Source organism: Atta cephalotes (assembly GCF_000143395.1).
Source record: "Atta cephalotes unplaced genomic scaffold scaffold00016, whole genome shotgun sequence".
Classification (NCBI taxonomy): domain Eukaryota; kingdom Metazoa; phylum Arthropoda; class Insecta; order Hymenoptera; family Formicidae; genus Atta; species Atta cephalotes.
In genome coordinates this window covers 4,301,763-4,327,367 of record NW_012130080.1, presented here as the reverse complement: position 1 = coordinate 4,327,367, position 25,605 = coordinate 4,301,763, and the positions used below count along the sequence as shown (strand labels likewise).

Genomic DNA, 25,605 nt, shown 5'->3' with positions numbered 1-25,605 from the left:
AGAGAGAGAGAGAGAGAATACAACATATATATATATATATATAGAGATATAAAAGAAAAAGGAAGAAAATTATCTTCTCCACGTTTGTATGCATATATGCATAGTGTGCTGTGTACGTATTCTGAACGAAGGAATACAAAGGATGTAAGAGAGTAACCTTTTTGCATCTCTATACAGGCTAATATTCTTTTGTCTATTATCTCTGTCCGCCTTCTCCGCGCGGGAAGATAATGAGCAGTCTCTGTACGTGCGCCCGTTTCGAATCAATGGCACCCTCGCGGTAAGTGACCGACATTCTCCTCTCCCGCTGCACGCTCGCACGTGCCGATGGCAGTAACCCCGGAGACAATGATATCCCGACAATGGCACGACGACGAGCTCGTCGCCACATGTAAATGTAACCTTTTGTAAAAGCCCGGGGAGGATGCCCGCCGCCGCGAGTGAAAGGTGCGACGCGCACCTCCTCGATTCCGCCACGAACTCCGTAGATCTCTCTTCTCTCCTAGTCTCTTCTGCGGATTAGGAAATGTCAGCAGCTGCTTGTCTGCAAAAAGTAGCGTTGTGAGACGCTTCATAGTTGATTCGCACGCGATAACAATATGATGCAACGTAGAAAAATCTTCTCTCAGGTATCGTCCGTTATGCGTCGTTATTTGTCTCGCAAATAGGTCGATGAAATGTAAATTATTGTTCGCAGAAACACACACAACTCGTGAAGATACGTCATTTAATCGAAGAGGTGCTTATTTATACTTTCACTTTGGCTTTTATTGACTATCATAGAGTCAAAGTTGCAAGAAAATTTCTCAAGTCACGATTAAACGCACATAGATATGTTAAAAGATATTCGAAAATTAATTCATAATTTTATCAAGTAAAAAATATCGTGTCATTTATAATATAAAGATCACGAAAAGAAATTTAATATCATTTCTCTGAGAAATATGCGCACTGTATCACTTTTTATATTAGATTGTCAAGAAAGTCCTGAATCACTTTTCGGCTTTTACCGTAAAATAATTATTAAACTGATAATCTTTATTTAAGGAATAATTGCATGTTTCTGAGTAAATTTATATGTAAATACAGAAATATATGATTCACTATGATGACTTTTTTGCCAACTTAGTATTATAATTGAGGCACAGCGAATTTATATATTATTATATATGATAATAACGATATATGATAATAACGATTACAAACACAAAATTGTGGTGAGTACATGATTGATATTGATGTGCTGAATAAGCGCAAAGATAAATACTGATTCGGCGAGTTCAAAAAGGGAACCATCGGCGTAATGCGATTTTATAGGATCGGCGACACGGTGACGGTTATATTATCACAAGGAAATCCTTTAAGCGCATTTGCAGGTATAAAGTAGTCATATACCGCGCCAGAGGAGTCAAACAAAACAGGCATTACATTACTGTCACCATTTACCGCACTCGCGCGAACTGAGTAACCTGAAGAATAACCTTCGATTCTCTCGCATCTTTCATCATATTCCGTGAACGCACGTAGGAGAGGATCTTTTTTCGGGCTCTTCAGCTTCTCGTTATGTAATGAATGCGATTCTATTCGACAGCGAACCGTTAATTTAATTCGCGCTTTCTAGTTAATTAATACCAATTACACGTATGTTGAGAGCGCTCGTTCGTAAGTTAGCCATATATATTTCGACGAAGAACGAATCCTTTTAATCCGCGTAAACACCTTCAGCAAGATGTACATTAACACGTCGATAAATTAACGATAACAGACGTGGAAACGGTTGTACGAGTCGATTAATGATTGTAGGTTAATGATTACGGTATCGCCAACTGCGAAATATTAGCCTAATGAGGCGATCACGATAGCGGAAAATGTGTGTTTTGCAGTTTTAATTGCTATGATGAGATTAGTTTTGAATCAATGCAAATATTTCCTAAATTATCAGTACTTAGTTTTTTAAATTTATTCAACATTAAATGTCTTATTTAAAATACAACTCTCCAACTTGCGGAGAAGAACTGCGACTATATAAATTATCCTTTAGATTCTTTGGAGTGAAATCTCATTCTAAAGAGTGAAAATTGAGTCAATTTTGAAAAAGAGTGACTCAACTTTTAATCTTGAAGAGTGAGATCTTATTCTTCAGAGTGATAATTCACTTTAGAAGTTTTAAGAGTATAAAATTATCATATAGAAATTACAGAATCGTATGAGAATATACAATGAATATATTTTGCTCAAATGACATTGGATTTAAAAATTTATGTAAATTATCGAGAGTTTTAGGTACTGAAATGTTTTCCTTTACAATTAGACACTTTTAAGTTTGGATATGCTAATAATAACTTAGTTATAATGATCATTACAATTTTCTTTGGCTTTTCAATACTTGTTGATTTATGCGACGAGTTCAACGAACGCGTTCATCATACCTGTTACAACTGATATGTGTTACTTATGTCGCATCATGAATGTAGTTTATGTTCTTCTTACAAGCTATTTCTTGTATTAACTTATTTTATCTGTAATTTATATCTTGCGGCACGCGACATGCGGCGACTCGAAAGATTCTCGAAATTAAATATACACATACATATAAATTCGCTGTAGTAAGAAATATTATTACACAGAAATATTATCACATACAAAAATCTGAATTAAGCACCAATTCGTTATTATATATTTAAAACACTATTGTGCATAAATGTACGTACTATCTGATAATATTTCGAACATGGTCACCGAGAAAGCAATAATAATTTGAGAGCAGAGAGACTCTGGCGTGCAAAATTATTCGCGTGACGTCGCAGACGTGTCAGATTTTACGCGACTCTGGGATAATTTGTTTAAAAGTCGTCCGTCTGGTTTCCGCCTCGGCAAGTGTAATGCAATCGTAATTCCCACCTGTAACATCGCGGCCGCTGGATTTGCATGTGAGCGAACCGAGCTCGAAGCTCGGACTCGAAGTCTGGGTTCGACGAGTCCCCTCGGCATCCGGACAATTAATCAGACTGCCATGCGCTTAAAGGACTGTTATTTTGCGGCATGTAACCGCATTTTTAAATGAGGTTACGTGTCAGCGTAGCCACTCAGATCCCTCCCTTGCACACCGTGATAAGAGCCCAGGTTTTTTTTTCCTTTTTTCTCTTCGAACGGTTTTTCTTTTCTTTCTGAGCCACCACGACCGATATCTTTCTTTCTCATTTTTTTATCTCCGATATATCTTATCGGGCGAAATTGCTCTTTCTATTTCTGCGCAGACTCTCCTTTTGGCGTTTATTTTATCGCAATTATTTCCGTGTGGTGCAGAAAGTATATCAGTCTCTTGTTATCTTAACGTAAAATAATTTATACCCTTTTAGCGTTGGATAATTAATTTTGTCTGATACAGAAGAACGAACGTGAAAATTTATTTACAAGATCTATTCTTCAATATATTGCAATTATATGGTTATTTATAGAAATTGTTTAATTATTTAAATCATTTAATAATAACGGTGTTTCATCATTAATTTTTATATTGATTACGTTTTCTCGTCAATAACTTTACTCTAATTTATTCTCTTATTTATTATTTCTATGTTTACCGTACACGTTTTCTTTCTCCTCTTCTCACCTTCGCTCGCATGTTGTGAATGTTCCGACCACACAGTTCTAACTCGTGCAGTCCATAATTTGTCTTTCACTAACAGAAAGATGAGAAAGCTCGTGATTCGTTTCTTATCTTTTTCTCGCTCTTTCTTCCTCTATCACATTTATCATATTCTTCTTTAGCTCTTGCGAACCGTCGTGACGTCGAATTTTATCGCACGACCTTAATTACGGATTTCTGTGTCACGCTGTGAAGTCGCTCGCAAAGATTTTTCGTATACGCTTTTCATTATACATCATAAGAAACGTAAAAAGAGTCGTTCTTCCTCCGATTTATGGTCTTATCTTCTGATATTTATGAAACTGTTTGCGAAGTAAAAGGTACATGACATTACATGCTATTATATTTTTATTTTGTACATGGAAAAACAGCTTTGCTAAAATAATCAAAAATTTAATTAGATACAGATAAAAAATAATTTTATTGGATTATCAAAATAATTATGTGGGATATATCAATACTGGGTTGCTAAAATGTCAAAAGTTTTTGCAGCATTTGAGTTTTCCACACAATTATTCGAATGATGACAAAATTGTTTTCAGATTTATATTTACCTAAAATTTTAGATTCAGCAAAGTCATTTTTCCATGTGTATTTAAAATGTATAAAATTATTTGATAGGAATATTTGATAAGAACATTTGAAAGATTGAACTTATATGCAGTTAGTTAGATATATTACTTTTCTCACTTATTCAAAACTTTTTAAAAATTGAATTCAACTGAATTCATGATCACAAAATGCGTGTACATATGTACAACTAATATTCTTTGCCCGAGAAAATTACGCGAATTCGATTTTTTTTACCGGAAATTGAAGGATTTTCAGTTTGATCGTCTTGATTGTCATCTTCTTGATTTGTGCTTCTCCATTGCGTGCCTTCAATCGCGAATCTTACTTAGTATGTCGGGAGAATTCCTTCCTTTTTCTCTTCGAGAGTAACCGCCGAAGAGTTCGCGTGCGAATTTCATGGGAATGCATTCACTCAGGAGGAGTCGCCGCGATCGGACGCGAAAGCTGCGACGATCTTTCGCCAGAAGAGATGGGATGTTTTCGCGCGATATTAACTTTAATCCTTCATAAATCAGAATAGCTACCGAGTAACATACCGTGCCGTCCGTTCATCCGTATGTCTCGCGCGAAATGTGATGTATGTCCGTGTTTAACCTTTAACTGCTCGCTCGGAAGCTGACAGACTCCACATTTGTCCGACGTATGTTATTACTTCCTTTTGTAGTTTTGATTTATTAAGAATTACCTTGATGACTACATGATTATTTGCGAGATTAAGATGTAAATTGAGATGTAAGTCTAGATATTTTTTTATGAATATGTTAATGTGAATTTTTTACAATAGGAGAAAAGAGAGAAATAATACACATCGTGTCGTAAATTTGATAACTGACTCCGATTACGCGTAGTGCGATATGTATCTTAATTTAACTGTTGAGTAAGATATTTTATTAATACTGGTTTTCTAGTACAAACGCAAGAATTGGGCGATATATAAAATTAAGAAACTTGAGCAGCAACAATAAAACTTCTCATAAAGCCTTGTTGCGGTGAAGTAATGTAGATTCCAGCGAAATCGTTACTTTGTTCCGAAGTGCAGAGCTTCTTTCCATAAAAACCGCGCATGTAAGAAATAAATAATGCATACCTTTTTTGCATAATTTATTGCACAGTGGAAATATATAGCGATGAAGTTGGTTACGTATTTCGTACAAATTTTTTCAGAGAATGTACACAACAAAAGTTAGAGGAGGAAGAATTTATTCTCCTTTTAAATGAGCGTTTTGTAAGCTGTGTTGCTTAGCACGAAGAAGAGAAAGATGTTAATTTATTTACTCTAATGAAAGCGTATAGTGTGTCCCGTTATGACATGAATACGACTGAATATTTCGCATGCATTAGCAACTTTAAGTACGCTGCTTGTTACCAAACAGTCACGATGAGACAATACAAATTATCGATGTACCATTTACAACTTTTAAAATTTAAATAAAACGTTAAAGCGTTAATTTTAAGACCTCTCATTAGTCCACTTATCATTTATGAATCGTAAATTATTGTTTTCTAGTACAAGTTTGCGCTGAGGATGGCCCGAATTGGAGCCGAAACGTTCACCATGGCTGTGTTTCAAAATCTACTGTCACTACTGAAAATTTATAATGAACGAAACATAAACTATAGATTTTTTTCAATACTGACAGTAAATTTTAGAATATAGCTTATATGTATGATATTCCACTTGTAATTATATGAAATTAATAAAAGATATATGGCCTTACGATAAAAATACTTTGCGCTCCATGAACTGCATATGACTCTTATCAGTTCTTCTTTTTTAATTAAATTGTTATTTGATATAAAAGATATCCTATTTTAATTTTTATTTCTTGTTTTCTTATTTTATTTTATTTTAGAATATATTAGCGATATAAATGAGGATTTAATTAAATTATATTACTTAGAAATGTATATGATTTTTAGCTTTATAATTAGAAATTACATTAGAAGACAAGAATTTAGTAATTGTCATCTAATGAATGCGCTTCGTGAATCCTCGCGTAACATGCAATACATCGGACGAAGTTGGCTCGAATTTTCGCAGCGAAAGGTCATCTCGTTAGAGGACTCGTATCATGCAATAATTTATTATGTAACCGCGGCTCCTCGTCGTCGTGTTATTCTTGCATCCGAGATCTCCGAGAGAGTTCTTTAACACATGCACGTTACGAGATTTAACATAACGATCGAATCTTTTCGTTGTCCCTCTGTCAGTTCTAGGCATAAATCAGCTGATAAGCAGATTAAAATGATAAGTCGCACGAAATTGGATTCCCGTGTATCATTTTCTTGGCAACGGAGTGCGTGTCAGGCACATATTTTTGCATGAATATTTGCTGACGTATACAGAATGTAACTATTATTATGTTAATGACATTTCTTCATGAATCTGGAATAGATTTTTTTTTCGTGAACATTTTATGAGACGTGATCATTTACAAGATATGATTTATTGCAAATCTTTATTCAGATTTTATTTAAAAAAGCAAGATTTTATTATTTATATTAGAGATCTAAAAAGTTCAAGTAAATGCAAATTTATTTATTATTATTTCTTTTTATTTTACATAGATATTAATATTTAATATAATATTATATGAATAATATTTTGAATATCTAAATTTTGAATATCTATTCCATTGTTATGACATGCTACATCTAATTTTAATCAAATAGTGCATACTGATATCTTAAATGGTATCACTTCTTTTAAAATTAATTAGAAGAACGATTTCACGATCGAGCTTTCCTCTTTTCGATTATCACTGCATACAAGAATGGTGACATTTCTGATTTTTACTTTATCGACAATTACACAGAAGACTTTCTTTTAACAAACGAAGATAATAAACCGGTATCACGCCTATCGACTTACCGTTGTCGATGACAAGTACATCGTAGAAACGATAGTTCAGCATGGCTTACACATTTTGCTACTTACTCCAATGTCCTCCTGTGAAACATCCTGCCCCGATAAGGATCCCTCGTCTCTTTGGCATGCGCGACGGACAGAGATAAGGCCACTTTTCACCGCTGTGGATTGTGGTCGCTAGTTCGATGCTTGTTTCTAAGAACGTCGTAACTTAACGAAGCTAATATCTCTCTCTCTCTCTCTCTCTCTCTCTCTCTCTCTCTCTCTCTCTTATTGCTACTTTTATTTCAATAGAAGAAGAGAAACTTGCGGCGATTCCTTTAACTCGAAATGATTTTCTATCGCCTTTCCTTTTTATCAGTACTTTAATAATATTTTATAATTTATCTTGACGTTAATTATAGTTAAATAAATAACAAACTTATTAATTATTTAGGTTGATAATTGCTAATGATTAATACTTAGTTTTGTTCTAAGTAGAATATGCATATCTTGCTACAATTCTTTAAAAGTTTTTTAGAAAGTATATTTTATATAGTATAATATTAAAACATTTTTCTCGAATATAATATTAATATTTTGAATTTCTCAAATATTAAATATACAACGATTGAAATGAAAGAGAATTTTATAATTATATTTCTTCAAAATGAAGATGTATAAAAATAATAACTTTAATAATGCCACCATTTTCTCTTACAATATTTTTATATCTGTCGGAAATCTTACATTTTTTAGTCGTTTTTTAGTAGATTTTCTAATCATCTACACGGAAAAATTTACACGGACTTTCTGAACAATCTAATATTTCTATGTACTTTGAATTTTATATAGTTGATTTATCTATTTTTTTATTATTAATCCAAACTGATCTTAGTACCTATGCATACATATTTATAATAATATATAAATAAATATGTATACACACATATTTATTTATATATTATTATTACTTTTCTGGAATCCTAAATTCTTTGGAATAGGATCTTAAAGAGTGAAAATTGAGTTAGTCTTGAAAAAGATTGGCTCAATTCTCAATCTTTAAGAGTGAGATTTCACTCTTCAGAATGAAATTTTATAGAATATTATATTCTTTCATCATACTTACTTATGAAATCCTTGTTTCCTAATGGAGATTGCAGAGAAAAGTATTGCATCATTCCGCTGGGAAATAATTTTTTGCGTAAAGCATCAGTTGTAAAGAGACATAGGTAGGCGAGTGCATTTCTCTACAAGCTCGTTACAACGAAGAATAATCGTACAACGTCGTCGTCGATCTGTACGAAACGGTACACTTGACCGCTATTCGGGCTTTCTTTCTCTTTTCGTTGCAAACGTCGGATAACAGCATCGGGACTCGCGATTGCAGATTGGTTGACGGGATAAAATCTAGAGATCGCTGAAAAAAAAAATCGTGCATCATTAAGTGACATGGATCTTCGGCACGTTCCCCTCACGGTATTCTTAATTACTCCGATCATTTCCTCCGTGTAATAACTTATCGACAAGATAAATACTCGACGTGATATCTCGAGTAAGTTGATTTAGATGCTATTTCTTTTTCTTTTTCTTCATTATTGCAATTTTCCATTTCATTCTATCATTTCTTTTATTATTGTAATTTATTATCCTTCAGATCTCAGATGTGAGGAAGAAATTTTAGAATTAATGGTTTTTCGAAATTCTCTTGAAATTTTTGTTCACTTCGCATTTGGAGTTTTTACGTTATAATGTCTCGATTTTTTTTATTATGAAATATTCGTTTTCAAGTAACGTTATTCGAGTTATATCGCTATAATATGTACATACAGTGTTAATATAGCGGTAGTTGCAACATTGTCGGTAATATTTTATCAAGACTCTAACCTGTTCGATTTGGCCTCATGGAATGTATCTTACGTGACATTATGTTTACGGTTCTTCCGAAACGTGGCTGCCAGTCGCGACAGAGCAATCGCGGCGGACTATGCAATCTGCATAAACGGTTTTAGCGGCCCCGACTTCAGGAAGCCGAGAGAATTTTATTCAATTAACGGTACTCGTGTACTTCTCGTCGCTGAAAACTTTTTAACACGCCTCCACTCGATGCTCTACGTTATGGCGTGAGCGACTCGATTTTCTCACACCATCAGGTCAAAAGGAAAAAAAAAGAGAGAGCAAGAGGAAGATTTCTTTCCTTCATAAGGCAATAAAGAAGCGTCGGCAACGAGTTGGAGACCTAGATTCGCGAAGCAAACTAACCATAAATCCAAAGATATTAATCTAATTACGATAACCCCGACACGATCATCGTACTTATTTCCAACGGTACGATAAATCCGGAGTTCAGACATCTGTATTAATTACAGTCGCGGATATACCGCGTGTACGATGGATAAAATACTGTGAAAACCGGGGCGCAATCGTGAAAACTAAATCACATTAGCGATACATTATTTCGATTTCTAATCCGTGTCTAGTGAAGATCTACGAGGAGCGTTATGCTTTGTGTATGGAAGTAATAATATGGAGTATTCGATATCATGTTCTTAGAAATACGAATTTCATCGTATTGAATATCGTACCGGAGGAAATACTAGTAGCTTTTGCATTTTTAGCAGAAGAACGGAAGCTGTTATTATTAAAGTAATAATAAATTAAAGAATGGATTGAATAGGATTCGAGAAAAATAAAATATTTCTAAACAAAATTAGTTAGGATTCTTTATGTAGAAATTATAAGCTTAAGTTTTATTATTCCTCTATTAGTTTCAATTACTACTGTTCTTTTAAATAGAAATTTAATGTCCTATTTTTATAACTTTTTATAATTATTATACATATTTTGTTAGCATCAACATAGTTAGCAAGTTGCAACTTATTTTTTTTAATATCTAACTAATTCGAAATATCGCTCATTATTAATAATGTAAATTTAATTGTTTAAATTTTGATTTTGAAATATATTCTAATATTTATGAAATATATTCTATTGAAAGAGAGTATTCACACACTCTCTTTCTTTCTCTCTCTCTCTCTCTCTGTTATGAGCCTTTAATTGATATTGCATCATGGATCGTAATGGCCTCTCGCGGTCCCTCTCGCCCATGGCCGCGATTTGCAGGAAGCGGTCCGATCGCAGGGTATAGATGCAAGTTGCGCAAGTCAGCACCAGGAAGCTGTCGTCGCCAGTCATCAGGGCCGTGATAGAGGCGGGGATAAATGTGTCTGTGCACATATACGGCTCTCGTTTTCCTTAGTGTGTGCTTTGGCCTTGTCACTAGTCACCGGCCAGCTGTATTCCTCTCTGCATCCTGCTTCTTCTCTCACCGTTGCATCTTCGTTATCTTTCCTCTTGTAACGAGAATAAGAATGAAGGAAAAAGAAAGAAAGAAAAGAGAGAAATATTCTAAGAAAGAAAGGAAAAAGAGTAGTTGAAGCCTATTCTAGGTTCTATTAAAGCATAGCTACATATATATATATATATATATATATTGTAATATTATGAGATTGATCATGCATAACAAAGAAAATTTCAGCTTCAGATTTTGGTCGCTAATTGTCAGATTGGAATCAAATTAGAGACTCTATTAGAGTCTAAATTCAAAAATTACAAATTTGGTACTACAACTAATTTGAAAATATGAGATGAGCTCTTTTCTACTTTACATCTCTACATTTTATATTCAAATAGATATTTAATTAAAATTTGGCTATGAGAAAGTGAACCTTATAAACTATATTGGCTATGATAAACATATTCTATGACTGATATTCATATTCGTTACTTATAACTATCTTAAGATGTCATAAACCAATCAGAAAGCTATTAGCATCTTAAGATATTACTTAAAACGGTCTTAAAATAAAAACTAATTACGAATATTGGCCTATATGTTACAATTATATATGTACACTTTGTGTGAACATATATTTAACATAATGTGTTTCAAACTTCGGAAAAGTTGCTGTCCGCTGGTGTCAACGGATATCTAGATCTACCGGTTCTGTTTTGGCATTGCAGTGCCGATGATTTGTTCGCCGATGAGGCTTTGGCAAGGGTCGATCCCTCCCCTCGAGATTAGCATTGCTGCTTGCTTTTTTATCTTGGGAAAATACGGCTGCGCGATAAATAAGCGATTAAGCGATTCGCCCTCTCGAGCGGTACGCCCCTTTCGCGCTAGTTTATTTAGATTTTACACGGTCTGGATAGTGCGAAACCTCGTACCGAACTAACATCATTCCCACGACTGCGATTATCCAGCCCTTTCGCAAACAAATCTCGTTCGATTTTCGTGACTCTCGTGAAAAGTGGTTCGCTCTAAAAGAGACTGAAATTTATAATCGAATATAATCGATATCGAACGAAATGTGCCGATTAAATAATTTTAACTTAATTTCTCGGCTGCCATCTGAAGCGTCGATGTTTGAGAAACGTCCAACTTATAACCAACTTTTTTAAACGCATTGCAGTTATTTACGACACTTGGATACTTTTTGGAATGAGAATTTATTTCATTCTTTATTTTATCATGATGCTCGAAACAAAATTAACTTATATGACGACTTTGTTTTTCTCATTTTATCCGGGTACCTTTTGTGCGTGCGTGAGATGCATAGCGGTTAACAATATAGACCACGTTATTTATAACGCGTACAGTGTCACGAAGTTTATGGCAGAGTGCAAATTAACAACGCGAAGTCTCTTTTTTTTCTCTCTTGATTCGATCGCCTTCGTTCTGGGCTCGTAAATCTGACGTATCGGGCGCAGATAAATTATGAAGTGACTGGAAGGTTAGTGCCACGTGGGTGGAAAGTCACCTTGGCAAAATTCCGATTTGTGTTTACGCGGAGAAAATCGGAAGAGTAAAAGAGAGAGAAGAAGGTAGAGCGAAGGATGGATCGAGGATTTTTTTCCGTTTGAGTTATACCTGGAAATATAGGGCACTCGCTTTTCTCACGGTCGCGAGATCTCGCGTTTCAAGACTATTCCGGTTTATAAATACATGTATGCTGTTGGCGTATTTTCGACGCAATTTGATTCGCCTTCAAGCATATGCCTTTTAGTCTCAAGCGAGATTTAGTTGTAGTTAAAGTTTCTTGACTATTATTACATGAGCGGAAATTAAATACTGTAAGGAAGGTTGATTTATTCAAATACCATAATTTATAATATTTACATTATATTTGCTGTTACATGATTTAAATTATATATAAAATCATAAATCCTTCATAAATCATAATTATAACTGTAAAGTATCTACCTTGTTTAATTTGCAAATTTTTATATCAATTCATTCTAAATTTGAAACACAAATTAATTCAATTAATTTGATATGTCGAAAGAAAAGCAAGGATTTTTGATATTTGGTTTCCTTAAAAAATTTTAATATCTTATTCTTGTATATAATTTTATAATTTCTGCATAATTAATAAAATCTGATCTCTTTCCCACAAGTACGAGAATTCTTCTAATTCTTCTAATATACTTAAGTAATAAGCTATGTAATGCTTAATAAATTTAAGGGGTTAAGTATTCATTTTTATATTAAATTGATAATATTTACATTTTAATATTTTGCTGCAAGTTAGAATGCACATTTTCAGCCATTTATCTTTAGATTTGCTTGAACAGACACTAAACACTGATCGCAATCGTATCGTGATTTAATCCAGGAATGCGAAGAAACGAACGGTAGTAGCATCTATGTTCAATTCTTCCTACGGGCGTGGTCGGTCGCATGGTCGCGAGCTGACGAATTACCGCGGCGCATGGTTGGCGGAGCGTGAAGGCAAAAATCAACCGGGTTTCGTGTTCGAGGCGAGACGTTCATCATCGTTCTCTCGCCTTGGGTGACTTCGCCGAGTACCCGGGCGCGCGCGAAAAGCGGTGACCCGCGACGTGCATCCTCGTCGTTTTGCTCGACATAAGCAGATTCGTATCGCTCCCTCGTTTACAACGCAACTTGAAAACACAGCAGCTATCTCGCATTTCGCAAAAACGTTTCTGCATGCTAACATAAATTTGTTAAACATTGGATCAATTGATAATATCGATAGAATCGCGCCGACATGACAGTTGTCTCTTTTTTTATTTTATCGAAAAATATTATCCTTTCTTTTCTTTCTTTTCTTTATTGTGAAATGTGTTAAATACAAATTTTCCAACGGTGTATAATATAAAAAAAGTGATGATTTAGAATCTGATAAAAAATTATTTTAATAAAAGAAGATACATTTTTTAAAAATAATAAGAAAAATTAAAAAATTTTTATTCAAAGTAATTATATTGTTAAATATAAATATTGACCTGTGAATTGTTTTATATCATATAACATTCATTTTTTTATATGGAAAACATAAATTTTTAATTCCAATCACTTTTTGCAGAGACTATATAACTGATACGTCTTTTCACTGTAGAGGTATTTAGGCGCGGCAGCGTTAACTATTATGTCGTTAACAATGATCTTTTTGCTGTTAAAGTTAAAAGTTAGGCAGAAGAATGCGATAGTAGTAATATCGATGAGAGGAATAAAGCGAGAGGAATAGCATTTCTTGCGAAAAAAAATGCACCGTTATCTCGATACACTAGATTCCTTATCTGAAGTCATTCGTCGATGGTCACTTTCATCAAGATTGAATTTTTCTTTTCCTCTTGCAATTGCTGATAACGAATGACAACAAGCCGCGTAGAGCAAATGATGTCAACCGAAACGATCGATCGTTTTTGCTCCGACTTATCGTCGCGCTGCCGGATCAGAACTGATTTCTCTGGTTGAATCCATTGTTGGATCACTGAACCTTTCTCCCGCGTCTAAAGCAAGAGTAACGTTCGATACAATATCACGCGAGTCGGCGAAAAAAATTAAAAAATTAATCTATATTTAACAGAAAAATAGGAAACGCTTTGAAAAGTTTAAATTTGCACAATTTTTAGATCACCGAAAAATCGATAAAAAAAATTATCGCAGACAAAAAAATAAAAAACATTTTAAAGACTGAAATTTGTACTTTAGTATGGTTGCATTCTTTTAGCTGTTAAAAAAAAAATGTTATCTTTACTGTTCTGTAGCTTAACAAACATCACATTAATTGTTATCAAAATTGTTCCTCAAAATTAAGTATATTCAACAATCTAAATGATAAAAAATTTTTTTCTCAAAAAATATAATACTTTATAAAAAAAGTACAGAATTTTACTTACAAAATATTTTTTTTTAATTATGAAGAATATTATATAGAATTAAATATTAAAATCTCTATGCAATCATGAATATTTTTATCAAATTAAGCAAATTTTATATGTGACATCATCACGGTTTTTCATATTTGGAACATGCCAATTAGTCGGACAAACTGCTCAACAAACGATCATTCTTCATCATGTTTGACGATCGCGCGGTATTATCTCGACTTTCACTCCGTCCACTACCGTCATCACCATTATATACTTTCCCCCGGTACACCTGTCTAACATTCGATAATTAAATAAGCCATGTGTGTCATGTCGCCGGACATTGTTGACTCATTTAATTGATGCGATCGCTATATTGTTTAAATTACAGAAAGCTGTAACGAGGAAAACGTGGTAGCGGCATACATCATATCACATATATAGATAAATACAGTAATAAAGCTTACTAATTGCAGGCCTAGTTAGCTGATATCACCATAAGCGACTAATAATAAAGATCAAATTAATTATTTTCACTCGAGAACTCAAGAACGGGGAGTTGTACTCTGTTGAAATGTATAAAAATAAAGAAAGGGGATTAAATTTTTTGAGAAAGAAAATTAGAGAGAGAGAGGGAGAGAGAGAGAGAAAGAGAGAGAGAGAGAGAGAGAGAGAGAAGAAGTAAAAAAGTATTAATAAACAATATTTATGTTGATTAATTATTAATGAATGATTGATAAACTGGAAATCTATCTAGCATCTACTGTTGAAATAATGATTGAAATGTTTTTCATTTATCAGTCTTTTTTTCAAAATTATGCGATACGTGGAACATGAACTTCTTATTTTCAATCGGTGACATAAATTCATTCGTGCGAAAATATTAGTCACGCTATTGCGAGCGTTCTTTATTATTACTAGCTTGTTTCGTTTCAAGCTGAAGATTAAATAGCATTCTCGGAGAATGTTCTACAATGGACTATATCACAACTTCCGAGCATCGCGAAATACATCGAAATCATTGAATAGTAATCGTGCATTCGATTATAAGTCTCATTTCAATCAATAACTACAAATTCCTTTAAAAAAATCGTGTAGCAGCATAAATTTGATACCTATAAAGAAACTGAAGTCTAAATAAAGAAAAGTAATTATTATTAATCAATGGAAAAAAATAATTAGTCTTGATTAAATTTAAAATAAGAATTTTTCAGGATCAATAAATTTTTTTTCTAGAATTGATAAATATTCCGCGGAAAAAAGAATTATTTAACACGTTAATAATTATTATTATTAATGTTTTTAATTTTTTATATTTATAATGTAGTGACAGTTTCTCTAATTTATTAATAGGAATTGAAAGATACGATGTGATTTATGCGTCTGGTCTTTTTAAAAGCGTTGTCATTACACATTATTATTCATACGAATAGGACAAAGTACAGCCGTATCAGGGCGTACCACGAATCCAGATTTGAAAGGATCTGCTACATTTCTTTCTTGACCGCATTATTCAGAACAGGCGGGGTCGGGAAATAGGATCGGCCGAATCGCGGATTCCGTCGATAGGGGATCGCCAAGGGAATAGCATCAGGTCACGTTACCGTTGTGGTCGGAGATCAGTGGTCCCTTCGGCAACCTCAACAACGACGGCATTCGCATGATAGGTAGCACGCTAGCACGCTAGTGGCCATACCGACAGGGTCGTGAATCGAAACACGAATAGCGAGCTGACGACGAAGATATCAAGTCCGATCTGTGGGTGACCAGGAAGTCGTAAGAGGAAAATCGAGACATTCGATATCGTGTTATATGGAGATCATCACGAATATTCTGCTTTTTCAGATTAATATGTTCAGAATAATATGTACATTTAAAAAATCGTGTCATCTTTTCTCTTATTGAAAGAAAATACTTTGAGATAATTGATAAAACATCCATCATATGCCGTACGTTTTTTTTCAATTTTTATTCTCTTCTCTGTTAGATATCAAAGGAATAGAATAACTCACTTCTTTAAATTAAATAACATTTGTTATTTTTAATTTTATTGTTTAATTTTATTGTTTAACTAAAATTTTATTGTTATTTTTAATTTTATTGTTTAACTCAAAAGGAAGTGGATTACTCTGATTCTTTGTGTGTCAAAATGTAAATCAATCTATTTTTGTGATTGTAAGTTTCAAAATAAACAACATCCATATAAATACATGTATTGTACATAGTAAAGAATAAACTAAATTTAAGTCAAATTTAATACCTTTTTTTTTTTAATTAAATTGTCAACTCTATTGTTTTAGTTAAATTGACAATATATGGAATAGGAGCAGTACTTATAAAAACGATTAAAAATAATTATTAATATTATATAATTCAAATTGAGTTATGAATTTAATGTTGATAAATAAGATGCAATAAAAACGTAATGATTTTACGCATCCAGCTACGCGTTATGTGAATCGAACGCATCTAAGGATTAAAGTGAGCGAAAGTGAAGATGCAGCGTGTAATAGCTCGTGATAAAATCAAGATTTAGATGTGATTTATATAAACGTAGAGATTCATACATTGTTCGAAATCACCATTCCGCAAGTATGAGTATCGAGATAGTAGTGACGGCGTCGTAAAATGCAGCGCGGGAAATCGGAGATTCTTACGTCTGCTTGGCAAGGAGTATATATGATCTTCGTGACTAGCAGACTGATATGTTGAAATGATATGATTTCATCTTGCGATGAAAAATGTGCATTTCTTGTGATAATCGTTTACTCTCGTCGGGATTCTTAACAGAAGAATTTATTGCCTTTTGTATTGTACATATTTATGTACATGTTTATTTATTTATATTAATTATTTATTAAAACTAGTGTCTTTATAAATAAATAGAATTGCTACAAAACTGAATTCAAATAATTGAAAACAATCAGAGCAAGAATTTTGCAAAATTTTCTGGATTCTTTGGCTTTAAAGAATAACATCACACTCTTAGTTTTGGAATACCAACTTCTTAATAATTAAAAATAATTAAAATGTAAGCAATATTAGTGACATTAAGAGTTTACCTTGCTGTGCTAAATTGATTTCTCAACAAAAATCTTTGATGGTCTTCAAATCAGGATGAAAAATATTAAAATTTTGAAATATTATTAAAAATCAAGGAAAATCATACAATTTCTTTTAAAACTCAGGAAAAATATATGGAATTTTTTAGGATGAGAAATTTTATTTTACGATTTTTATTCATCTTTATATATCTGTCTATTCTACTTGTTTATCCTTAACATTTTCAGAAATGGCTTCTCCAGTTTCTCTATGTCTTATAAATATTTCTTATTTTTGAAATTATTTATTTAGGCCAGTCCCGAATAAACTGCAATATCGGGTCGACCCTGGCAAGGTTGGAGCAAGCCCCATATTCCCGCCTTTGTTCAAAAAAAAGTTTAATATTCTGAATCCCCTATGGGGATTGTATCAGATATTAAGCTGATAAGAACAGATACTACACTTTGATCTTAGCTCAAGAGAGCCGAGAAGCGATGTCGTTAACCGATTTTACAAACCTTATATACAGTTTCGGATAAATCTTGAATACGGGAAGATGCGCCGCGTAGTGGCGAACAAAGCAAACACGTATTGATCATCCCTTCCAACGTAGATCTTAACGTCTCTTTACTCAGAGCTCTAACCACTAGAGTGACTAGACCACCGAACTTATATATCGCATTAAAACATTGATTTTATATATTTCTCTGGTCATGTATGATACGAATACATTTTGATGCGTCACGTACGATTATGTTTGAATCAATCTTAAAACTGTAACTTGTCACCGCTTAAATAATTTTCACACATATCGTATTATGTTTTAATTAATCTAAAAATATTTTTCTTTCAATAATTTTTATTTTTATTAGTTAAAACATTTGACAATTTATGTTACGTTATTTTTTATTTTTAATTAACTTTGTTATTTTCATTAACAATATAATTTCTATTCTTTTCTGGAAGATTTAATTATATTTGCATTTGTAATTTTATAGTTAAGTTATTTTACTGGACTTTAAGATCTTCGATAATTACTTTGATTGATTGAAACTGGTTGAAAAGTAGCGGTGACTAGTGACTTGAACTAAAAAGGTGGAATCCATAGATGGTATTAACAGCCTATATAAGCCAAGAAGATGCGGTAGGTCAGGATTATGCGGGTTCTTAACGTTCAAAATTACGTAAAAATGCATAAAAAATATTTAATACTTTGCAAAGATCTAGAAACTCTTTAATTGTAAAATAGAATAACATTTATATAAAAGACAAAATTTATGCGCATTTGTTTCGAAATGTGTTTAGTTATATTATTCTAATTAGTTTATCGATAATTATATCTTTGTTCATGTGATATAACAATAATATTTAACAGATATATAATAATTAAATAATTTTTGCACTCAAGTAGAAAAAACTATAAATGTCATTATATAATAAATAGTTTTAATAAACTTTCGTGAAGACGAGCAAAATAAGATTCATTGTCGTGGAACATATTGTAATTAATCCAAAAGTTAGATTTTTTAGTCTTAATTAGTCTTAAAAAAATCTATTGTTAGAAAAATCTATTCTTAGAGAGGAGAAAGAGATTACGAGTATCAGCTAGGAGAATTCCGTGCTTTCTCTCCGTCATACCGTCTCAATCCTCTCGCGCATTGTTTGTGTCTCTCATTCTTTCTTCCTCTTCTTCCGTGAGAGATCTTCCCACGCACGTACCGGGGTCCACATAAGGCTGGTCCATGGGACCCCTAGTGAATAATTACCAGATGAAGATACCGCCGCCTCGTGTAGGCTGATATCTGCTCTTCTCCCTTCGTCCAGCGATTTTGCAACGGTACTATGCATCTATTCTGCATGATGACTACGACAATATTTTGTCGTAATCCATTCGCGAACAAAAGCAACACGCTTTTGTGAAGAATTCGGACGGTTGTATTGTACTTTAACGTCAAAACCTGGTACCTGGTACTATACAAACCTATAGATTCATATTTGTGTATGTTTACTGAAATGACACGTTTTCAATACATTCTCTTTCACATCATATCAATGACAGCAATGTTTCCGTTACAGTTGCGTCTTTCTTCTCTGAAATCTTGTTCACATATGAATGACGCTATTTAGAAATTCAATAACACTGGTGTACAATGAGTTTGTTAATTGGGTGATCTTAGTCTATTTTTATGTATTTTTTGCTGATTTTGAAAATTAGATCAGAATTTATTATGGGCTCTAATTTTTTCAAACTCACATGTCTTTTATAAAACTTATACATTTTACTAACAAAAGTTTGTTATATAAAATCTTTTTCTTAATTTAAATGATTTTCATTTTATTTAAAATCTATTACAATGAATAAAAAATTATATTAAATTCAAATTTAGCTATCTATATAAATTTAGCTTCCTATAAATTATTTGATTATATTTAAGCAAAAAATAAGTACATAAATTTAGCAGAAATAGGATCAATGAAAAAAGTAGTATAAGAAACACTTTATCAGATCAATTTAAAAAAAAGTGAAATTTTGTTTATTATAATATGGTTACACAATAAATAAATTGCGAAAGAAATACGAATGATTTCTGAATGGAAATTTTTTCAGAATTGATTTTAATGTTTTTATAAAAAAAAATATTTTTTATTTTTCAGAAAAAGTAGCATCACCATTAAAAAGCACCATTATACGGGAAGAAGAGGTTTTTTCATGAAATAAATAATTTTAAAAACATCTTTTTTCTGATAATATTAAAAGAAGTTTATTTCCGAACATTGTAACTCTATTAATTATGCCCAAAATTATTTTTGTCGAGGCCAAAATCCAGAGAAAAAATATATCTCATATATTTTATATTGGTGTCTGTTAAATTAACTTCACAAGATTCTCATAAGTTAAGTGACTTTATATACTCTACCCGTCTTATATTTTTCTGTTTACAAAGTTTGGTTACAACAGTAACAGCATTTCATATTTTCTGTGTCAATGCGTTTGCCTGCAGGACATTGTACCTATCACTATGGTAGACAAAGAGGTTAATCGATATGGCCGGTATCGCATAACTGTGCATGTAGTCGGACGTAAACTTTACACGTTGTGGGCATTTGCATACAATCGTATAGCGTGTAAAGTTCTCGCTCTATAAACGTCGCAATTCTTTCGAAGTGCGCCCATCAAATTCGCGGCTGTTGCTACGTACAACGAATCCCAAAGAGTATTTCCGTCGGGTAATGCGCGGTGAAAGCGACGGCATTTATTAACTGTAAGAGATTTGCATGAAAACAATGAGCGAAAGATACATCGTATACGTTTATTAGCACTCTACAAGAATGAAGAAATTTTTCTAGAAGAAATTTTTAAAGATGAAGTTTCAAAGATAAGTTCGAATCCATAAATTTGAACATAAAAGAGTATTTCGAGCCACGAGATAAGTTTTTCATTTTAAGCGCAACTTATAGCAACGAGAGAGAAATCGTGACGATCCACCGCTGCTGGTTGCGCTCTTCTTTCTTTTTTCTCTCCGCCGTGTCGACTTTGTTTCTAATTAACGGCTGCCGCGTGCTAATTGTCCAGCTGACGTAGCGGGAGGTCTTAAAGATTCTTGAAGGTCGAACAGGTTCAGCCTTGAGTCGTGCGAAATTGTTTTCTCTCCGCGTAAGGACGCGTCTTTCTGCGTAAATTGCCAAGTGCTCTATGGAAAATTCTATCCATATTTTTCCTATATCGTTGCGATAATCTTGTTTTTGTAAAGTAATTGCGGCAATTATAATAATTGTTCAAATAATAATTAGACAGTTTATATTTACATATATTTAATTATAATGCAAATTTAACTGTATATCGCAAATAATTATTAATTAATAATAGTAAGTGGTACTATTACGTAAATAAAAAAAATCTATACGATCAAAGCTGAATTTTGGGATCTAATATTTTTATATGTAAATTCTAAACACGTTTTTTAATTATATAAAACTGTGCGTTGCTATCAAACTTGAAACTAAAACTGAAATAATATTGCAATTAAATTGATTTGATAATAATGCTAGTAAAACATCTTAAAACAATGAAAAAAACTTATTGCAAAAAATATTACCTCAGAATCAGTATGATTACGTTTCGAGTTCAATGATAATTAATAGATACAAGTAATATTGTGGTTATCAATCAAGTAATTATTTGCAACAAACTTAAATTTCTCGTTATTTTACGTTAGCGAATAAAAATTCTTAAAAGTTTGCGAATGTTTTATTAATCATTGCTACCTCATAAAATCTAAACATTGAAAATTTTTAATTAGCAGTTGTAAAAAAATATATATAGTATTTAAACATTTTCTTAATATTTATATTTAAATAATGAATAAGAACATCTCTTCTAATAGTCAATACGATTTCTGTGTTACAGAGATGGCAGAGAAGGTGGTTCGTTCTTTACGATGACGGGGAGCTGACGTATTCTGTGGACGAACACGTGAGTAAAGCTTGTAATTTGATATTAGAAACGAATTCATTGGATCAAATCCTCTTAACCAATTATTTATTCTTTTTACTGCGTGTAAAAAAGCTGCTTTACTGCCACGAAATCTATTTATCGTATTGATATGGATTCCTATCTCTTTTATATCACTTTTAATTATACGATAAAAAAAACCTCTATACTCTTTTATACTTTTATATTTTTTAAACCGTGTTCATCAAGATTCTTAACTTTATGTCAAGAAGTATCTTTTTAATAAATAATATCTTTACAATATTAGTTAAATTTAGTTAGACATGCAATTATTACACACTATGAAAAAAATATACTGAATCTTAATAAATATTTGTTTGAATAGGATTATCTCACTTAACATTTTTCTACAGTAAATAAATATTTACTGCATGAAAAAAATTATAGTTAAATGAAATTAATAGTTCTTATACCAAATAAATATATGTTTATATTTAATTAATATTCAGTACTATTTAAACAAATCTTTATTAAAATTTAATACATTTTTTTCAGTATATATAGTAATTACAGCAACAAATTTTACATGACACCTGTGACATCCTGACCTCTAGCGATTAAGTCACATTTTATAAAATCGCAAATTAATTTTCGCATGTAAAAAAACATCTTGATATCAAATACAAATATATTGTTGGAGATGAACGAGAAAGAAAGTGAGAGAGAAAAGATCGAGCGGGGCAATATATCACGAATAACGGAATAGTACGAAAATATGGCACGAGTTCGAATATCGCGAACTGTCAGGATGTGCGTGTTATGTCAAGCAGTGAATCAAGATCTGAGAAGTGGTTTTCTCGGATGCTGCGTGCATACGGCAGAGTGTACCGGGAGGTCGTAGCCGATTGTGTACTCTACGGTGGTCTGCCGTGCATGCATCAACCGGCCACTACCTACCGACATCAGCAACGGCAACGGCAACGGCAACGGCAACGTCTCAGCGCAGCGGCGTCTCGTACACAGAGAACATTCGTTGCTATAAATGACCCCGACACCGGTACATCTCGAGTTTCCGCTTCCTGGTGTCGATGCGGACATTGCGGACGCGGAAACTCTTTCAACCCGTCAGAATTGATTTACGCATGAACAGACGCCAGAATAGAATTCATTACTATCCCTCAAGAACGTCGTTTGCTCGACGGCAGCGTCTCAAAAGCAGATTGACGTGACGGTGATCCCTTGATCATAAGAAATATATTTTTCACGTCCTCTTGACGATACTCGTGTACAATATATAATATCGTTGAAGCTTTTCTTCAGTTTTTCTAATTTTCTTTGGAAGATTCTTCTTTAGGTGGTCTTGATAGACGCAACGAAACTGGTTTCATTAAAACAACAAAACTATTTCGCAATATAATAAATTTAATAACTTCTTCTCTCTCCCTTTAAATCATTAACGGCAGAAAGAGAGTGCGATAGTTAGGCTATTCGTTTTTTAACGTTTCAATTGATTTCGAGTTTATGGATCAGCCGGTACAGCATCTTGAGAAGCAGTTTCCACTTTTGATTAATGTGTAAACTTATCTCGTTCTTACTCAACGGGCTCGCCGCCATAAAATAGAAAAAAGCAAGGGAGGTTATATATTGGATCCGCGCGCATAAATTGAACAGAATTGCCGTCAGCCTTGAAGTGTCCTTTACCCTTTATTTAAATCACTCCCGTGAAAGAGCGATTGTGGAGATGGCACACACGAGTGCAATAAGGTCTTTGTAGATGCTCATCCACTCCTCTCCGCGACCGGCGTGCCCGCCCCAGCCATCTCCTCGAACCCAGATTAATGATCCGGTCTGGAGGCTTAAGAGGGCCATTCGTTTTGAGAATAATCTCGACCGAAAAATGCGAAAAGATAATAACCGGTATACGCGGTGGACGCGACTGTGCGTCTACCCTCGGCGTGTGACTGCACCGAACACAGAACAGAAGTCGTTCTGGTCGTCCTTGGCGCGAGAATGAGAAATTAGGCTAACGGGTCGAAATAAGTCAGTCGAAAACAGCCCTGCGAGACACGCCGTATTTCCGTTGATCCGAGTCATAATATCACGACTGCTCCGCGATGCTCTGTCTCGTTATAATATGCGGTTACCGTCCAAGTTCTCCTCTCCCGAGATCCACACGCGCTCGTATTCTCGCTCGTATAAGACTTACTTCGGCCGCGAACCCGACGACCGTAAATTAGATTCCCGGAACTTCGTAAAGAATAGTCAGAATACTCGGGTAAATAAGTATTGCAATACTTGTTATGGAAAGTTGAAGCTTTTTTTTGGCTGCTACGGTCTGTACTAACAATAACTGAAATGGAATTATTTTAAGGTTATTATAAGCGAGAGCTTCTTTTAATCTTATATTAAAATTATCAATCGCAGAAAATTTACAATTTTTTTGACATTTGTTATTTAAGTCATAAACAAATCTATGATGTTTTAATTAGTGCACGAAGAAAAATGTTTGATGAATTAAATGGAATTCTGGCGAAACGATCTAGAATTTTGATTTTTACTAGAATTGTAGTAGATTTAATCAAAATTTTCTGGATTGTTTATTTTCTATTAAAATTCCAGTTAATTTAACTAAATATTTTTCTTTTTGTGTAAACAGTACAGAGGAATTTTTTCGTGAAAAAAACTTTATTTGTAGCAAATAAATGTTAGTCAATAATTTATTAATAATGAATACAGTTAATGATGTATTTTTTAAATTAATTATTACAACAAAGAAGTATAACAATCCATATTGTATAAAGCATTATATTCTTATTACATAAAAAAGTACACTTTTTGAAAATTTGGATAACAATCCTAATTTAATACTTTTAAGATAATCATTGATACTCTAATTACACTTCATAGTTTTCGATCCATTGATTGCACTGGATTTCGCTGATAATGAAATAGATTTCAATTATCCTTGAAGAATGATTAAAAAATTTTTTTCTATTGAAATAATTTTAATTATTATATCTTTTTAGAAAGAATAATTTTGAGAAATATACATCTATTCGTTATTAATAAATTGCTAATTATGTAATGTTTATTCTGTTTAAAAATAAAGTTTTTTAAATCTTTCCTCTTATAAATATATTTTACACTCATTGTAATTGTGCATATAAGACATTTGTATGTCGGAAAGTTATATTTCTAAATTCAACAATGAGATTGACGATTACCTTTGATGAATGGAAATACAACTATGTTGTATTTCCTTCGCCGGTGATATTATTCAAGCGAATATCATCGGCGACCTTGTAGCGATTAAGAGATTGCGGCTAACATTCCGTGAATAATCGGCGGCGTGGCGACTCCACTGTTGTGCATTTAGCAACGATACATCATCATCGACCGACTATCGGCCGAAATTATGGCCGCCATTAATTTGCGACTCACGACTTTGTATCGCGTGCGTAGGGGTAAGGCCCTAGCCGCGAACGAGTCGACGATGGTTTTTTTCTGCCGATCTGTAATTTGTTCTGTCATGAATCGTCGGCGGCGGCGGTGCCTGGCGCGGTCGTGGGAGATCCCGCGGAAGACCGATTGCTTTTGAAACAAAGCCTGCTCTTACCTGTCTTCGGTGTACGTCCGACGAATGGGGCGCGCGAGTAAAACAGGCATTACGCCTCCATCCAGTGCGCTCCGCGGAATTGAATCCGTGGAGAGCCAACCGCACCGCGCCTCGCCGCGTCGCGGGGGTAAAAATAATGGATGCTGCAGTCTCTCTCTTCGGTAGAATAACCAGCGGTAATTGCCCTTAGACATAAGACTCCGTCGGCGGCAAATCAACGGATCACATAAATGAAGGAGTCGCGTTTT

General features: G+C 33.4%; 1 protein-coding gene across 1 annotated transcript in view; it reads left to right on the top strand.

Annotated features, from left to right (window-relative positions):
- LOC105618313 (protein outspread) overlaps positions 1 to 25,605 on the top strand; it is a 197,168-nt gene that overhangs the window by 84,164 nt on the left and 87,399 nt on the right. The window contains exon 3 of the mRNA XM_012199854.1: positions 21,697 to 21,762. Coding sequence (XP_012055244.1) covers positions 21,697 to 21,762 — 66 coding nt within the window. The remainder of the gene's footprint in view (positions 1 to 21,696; positions 21,763 to 25,605) is intronic.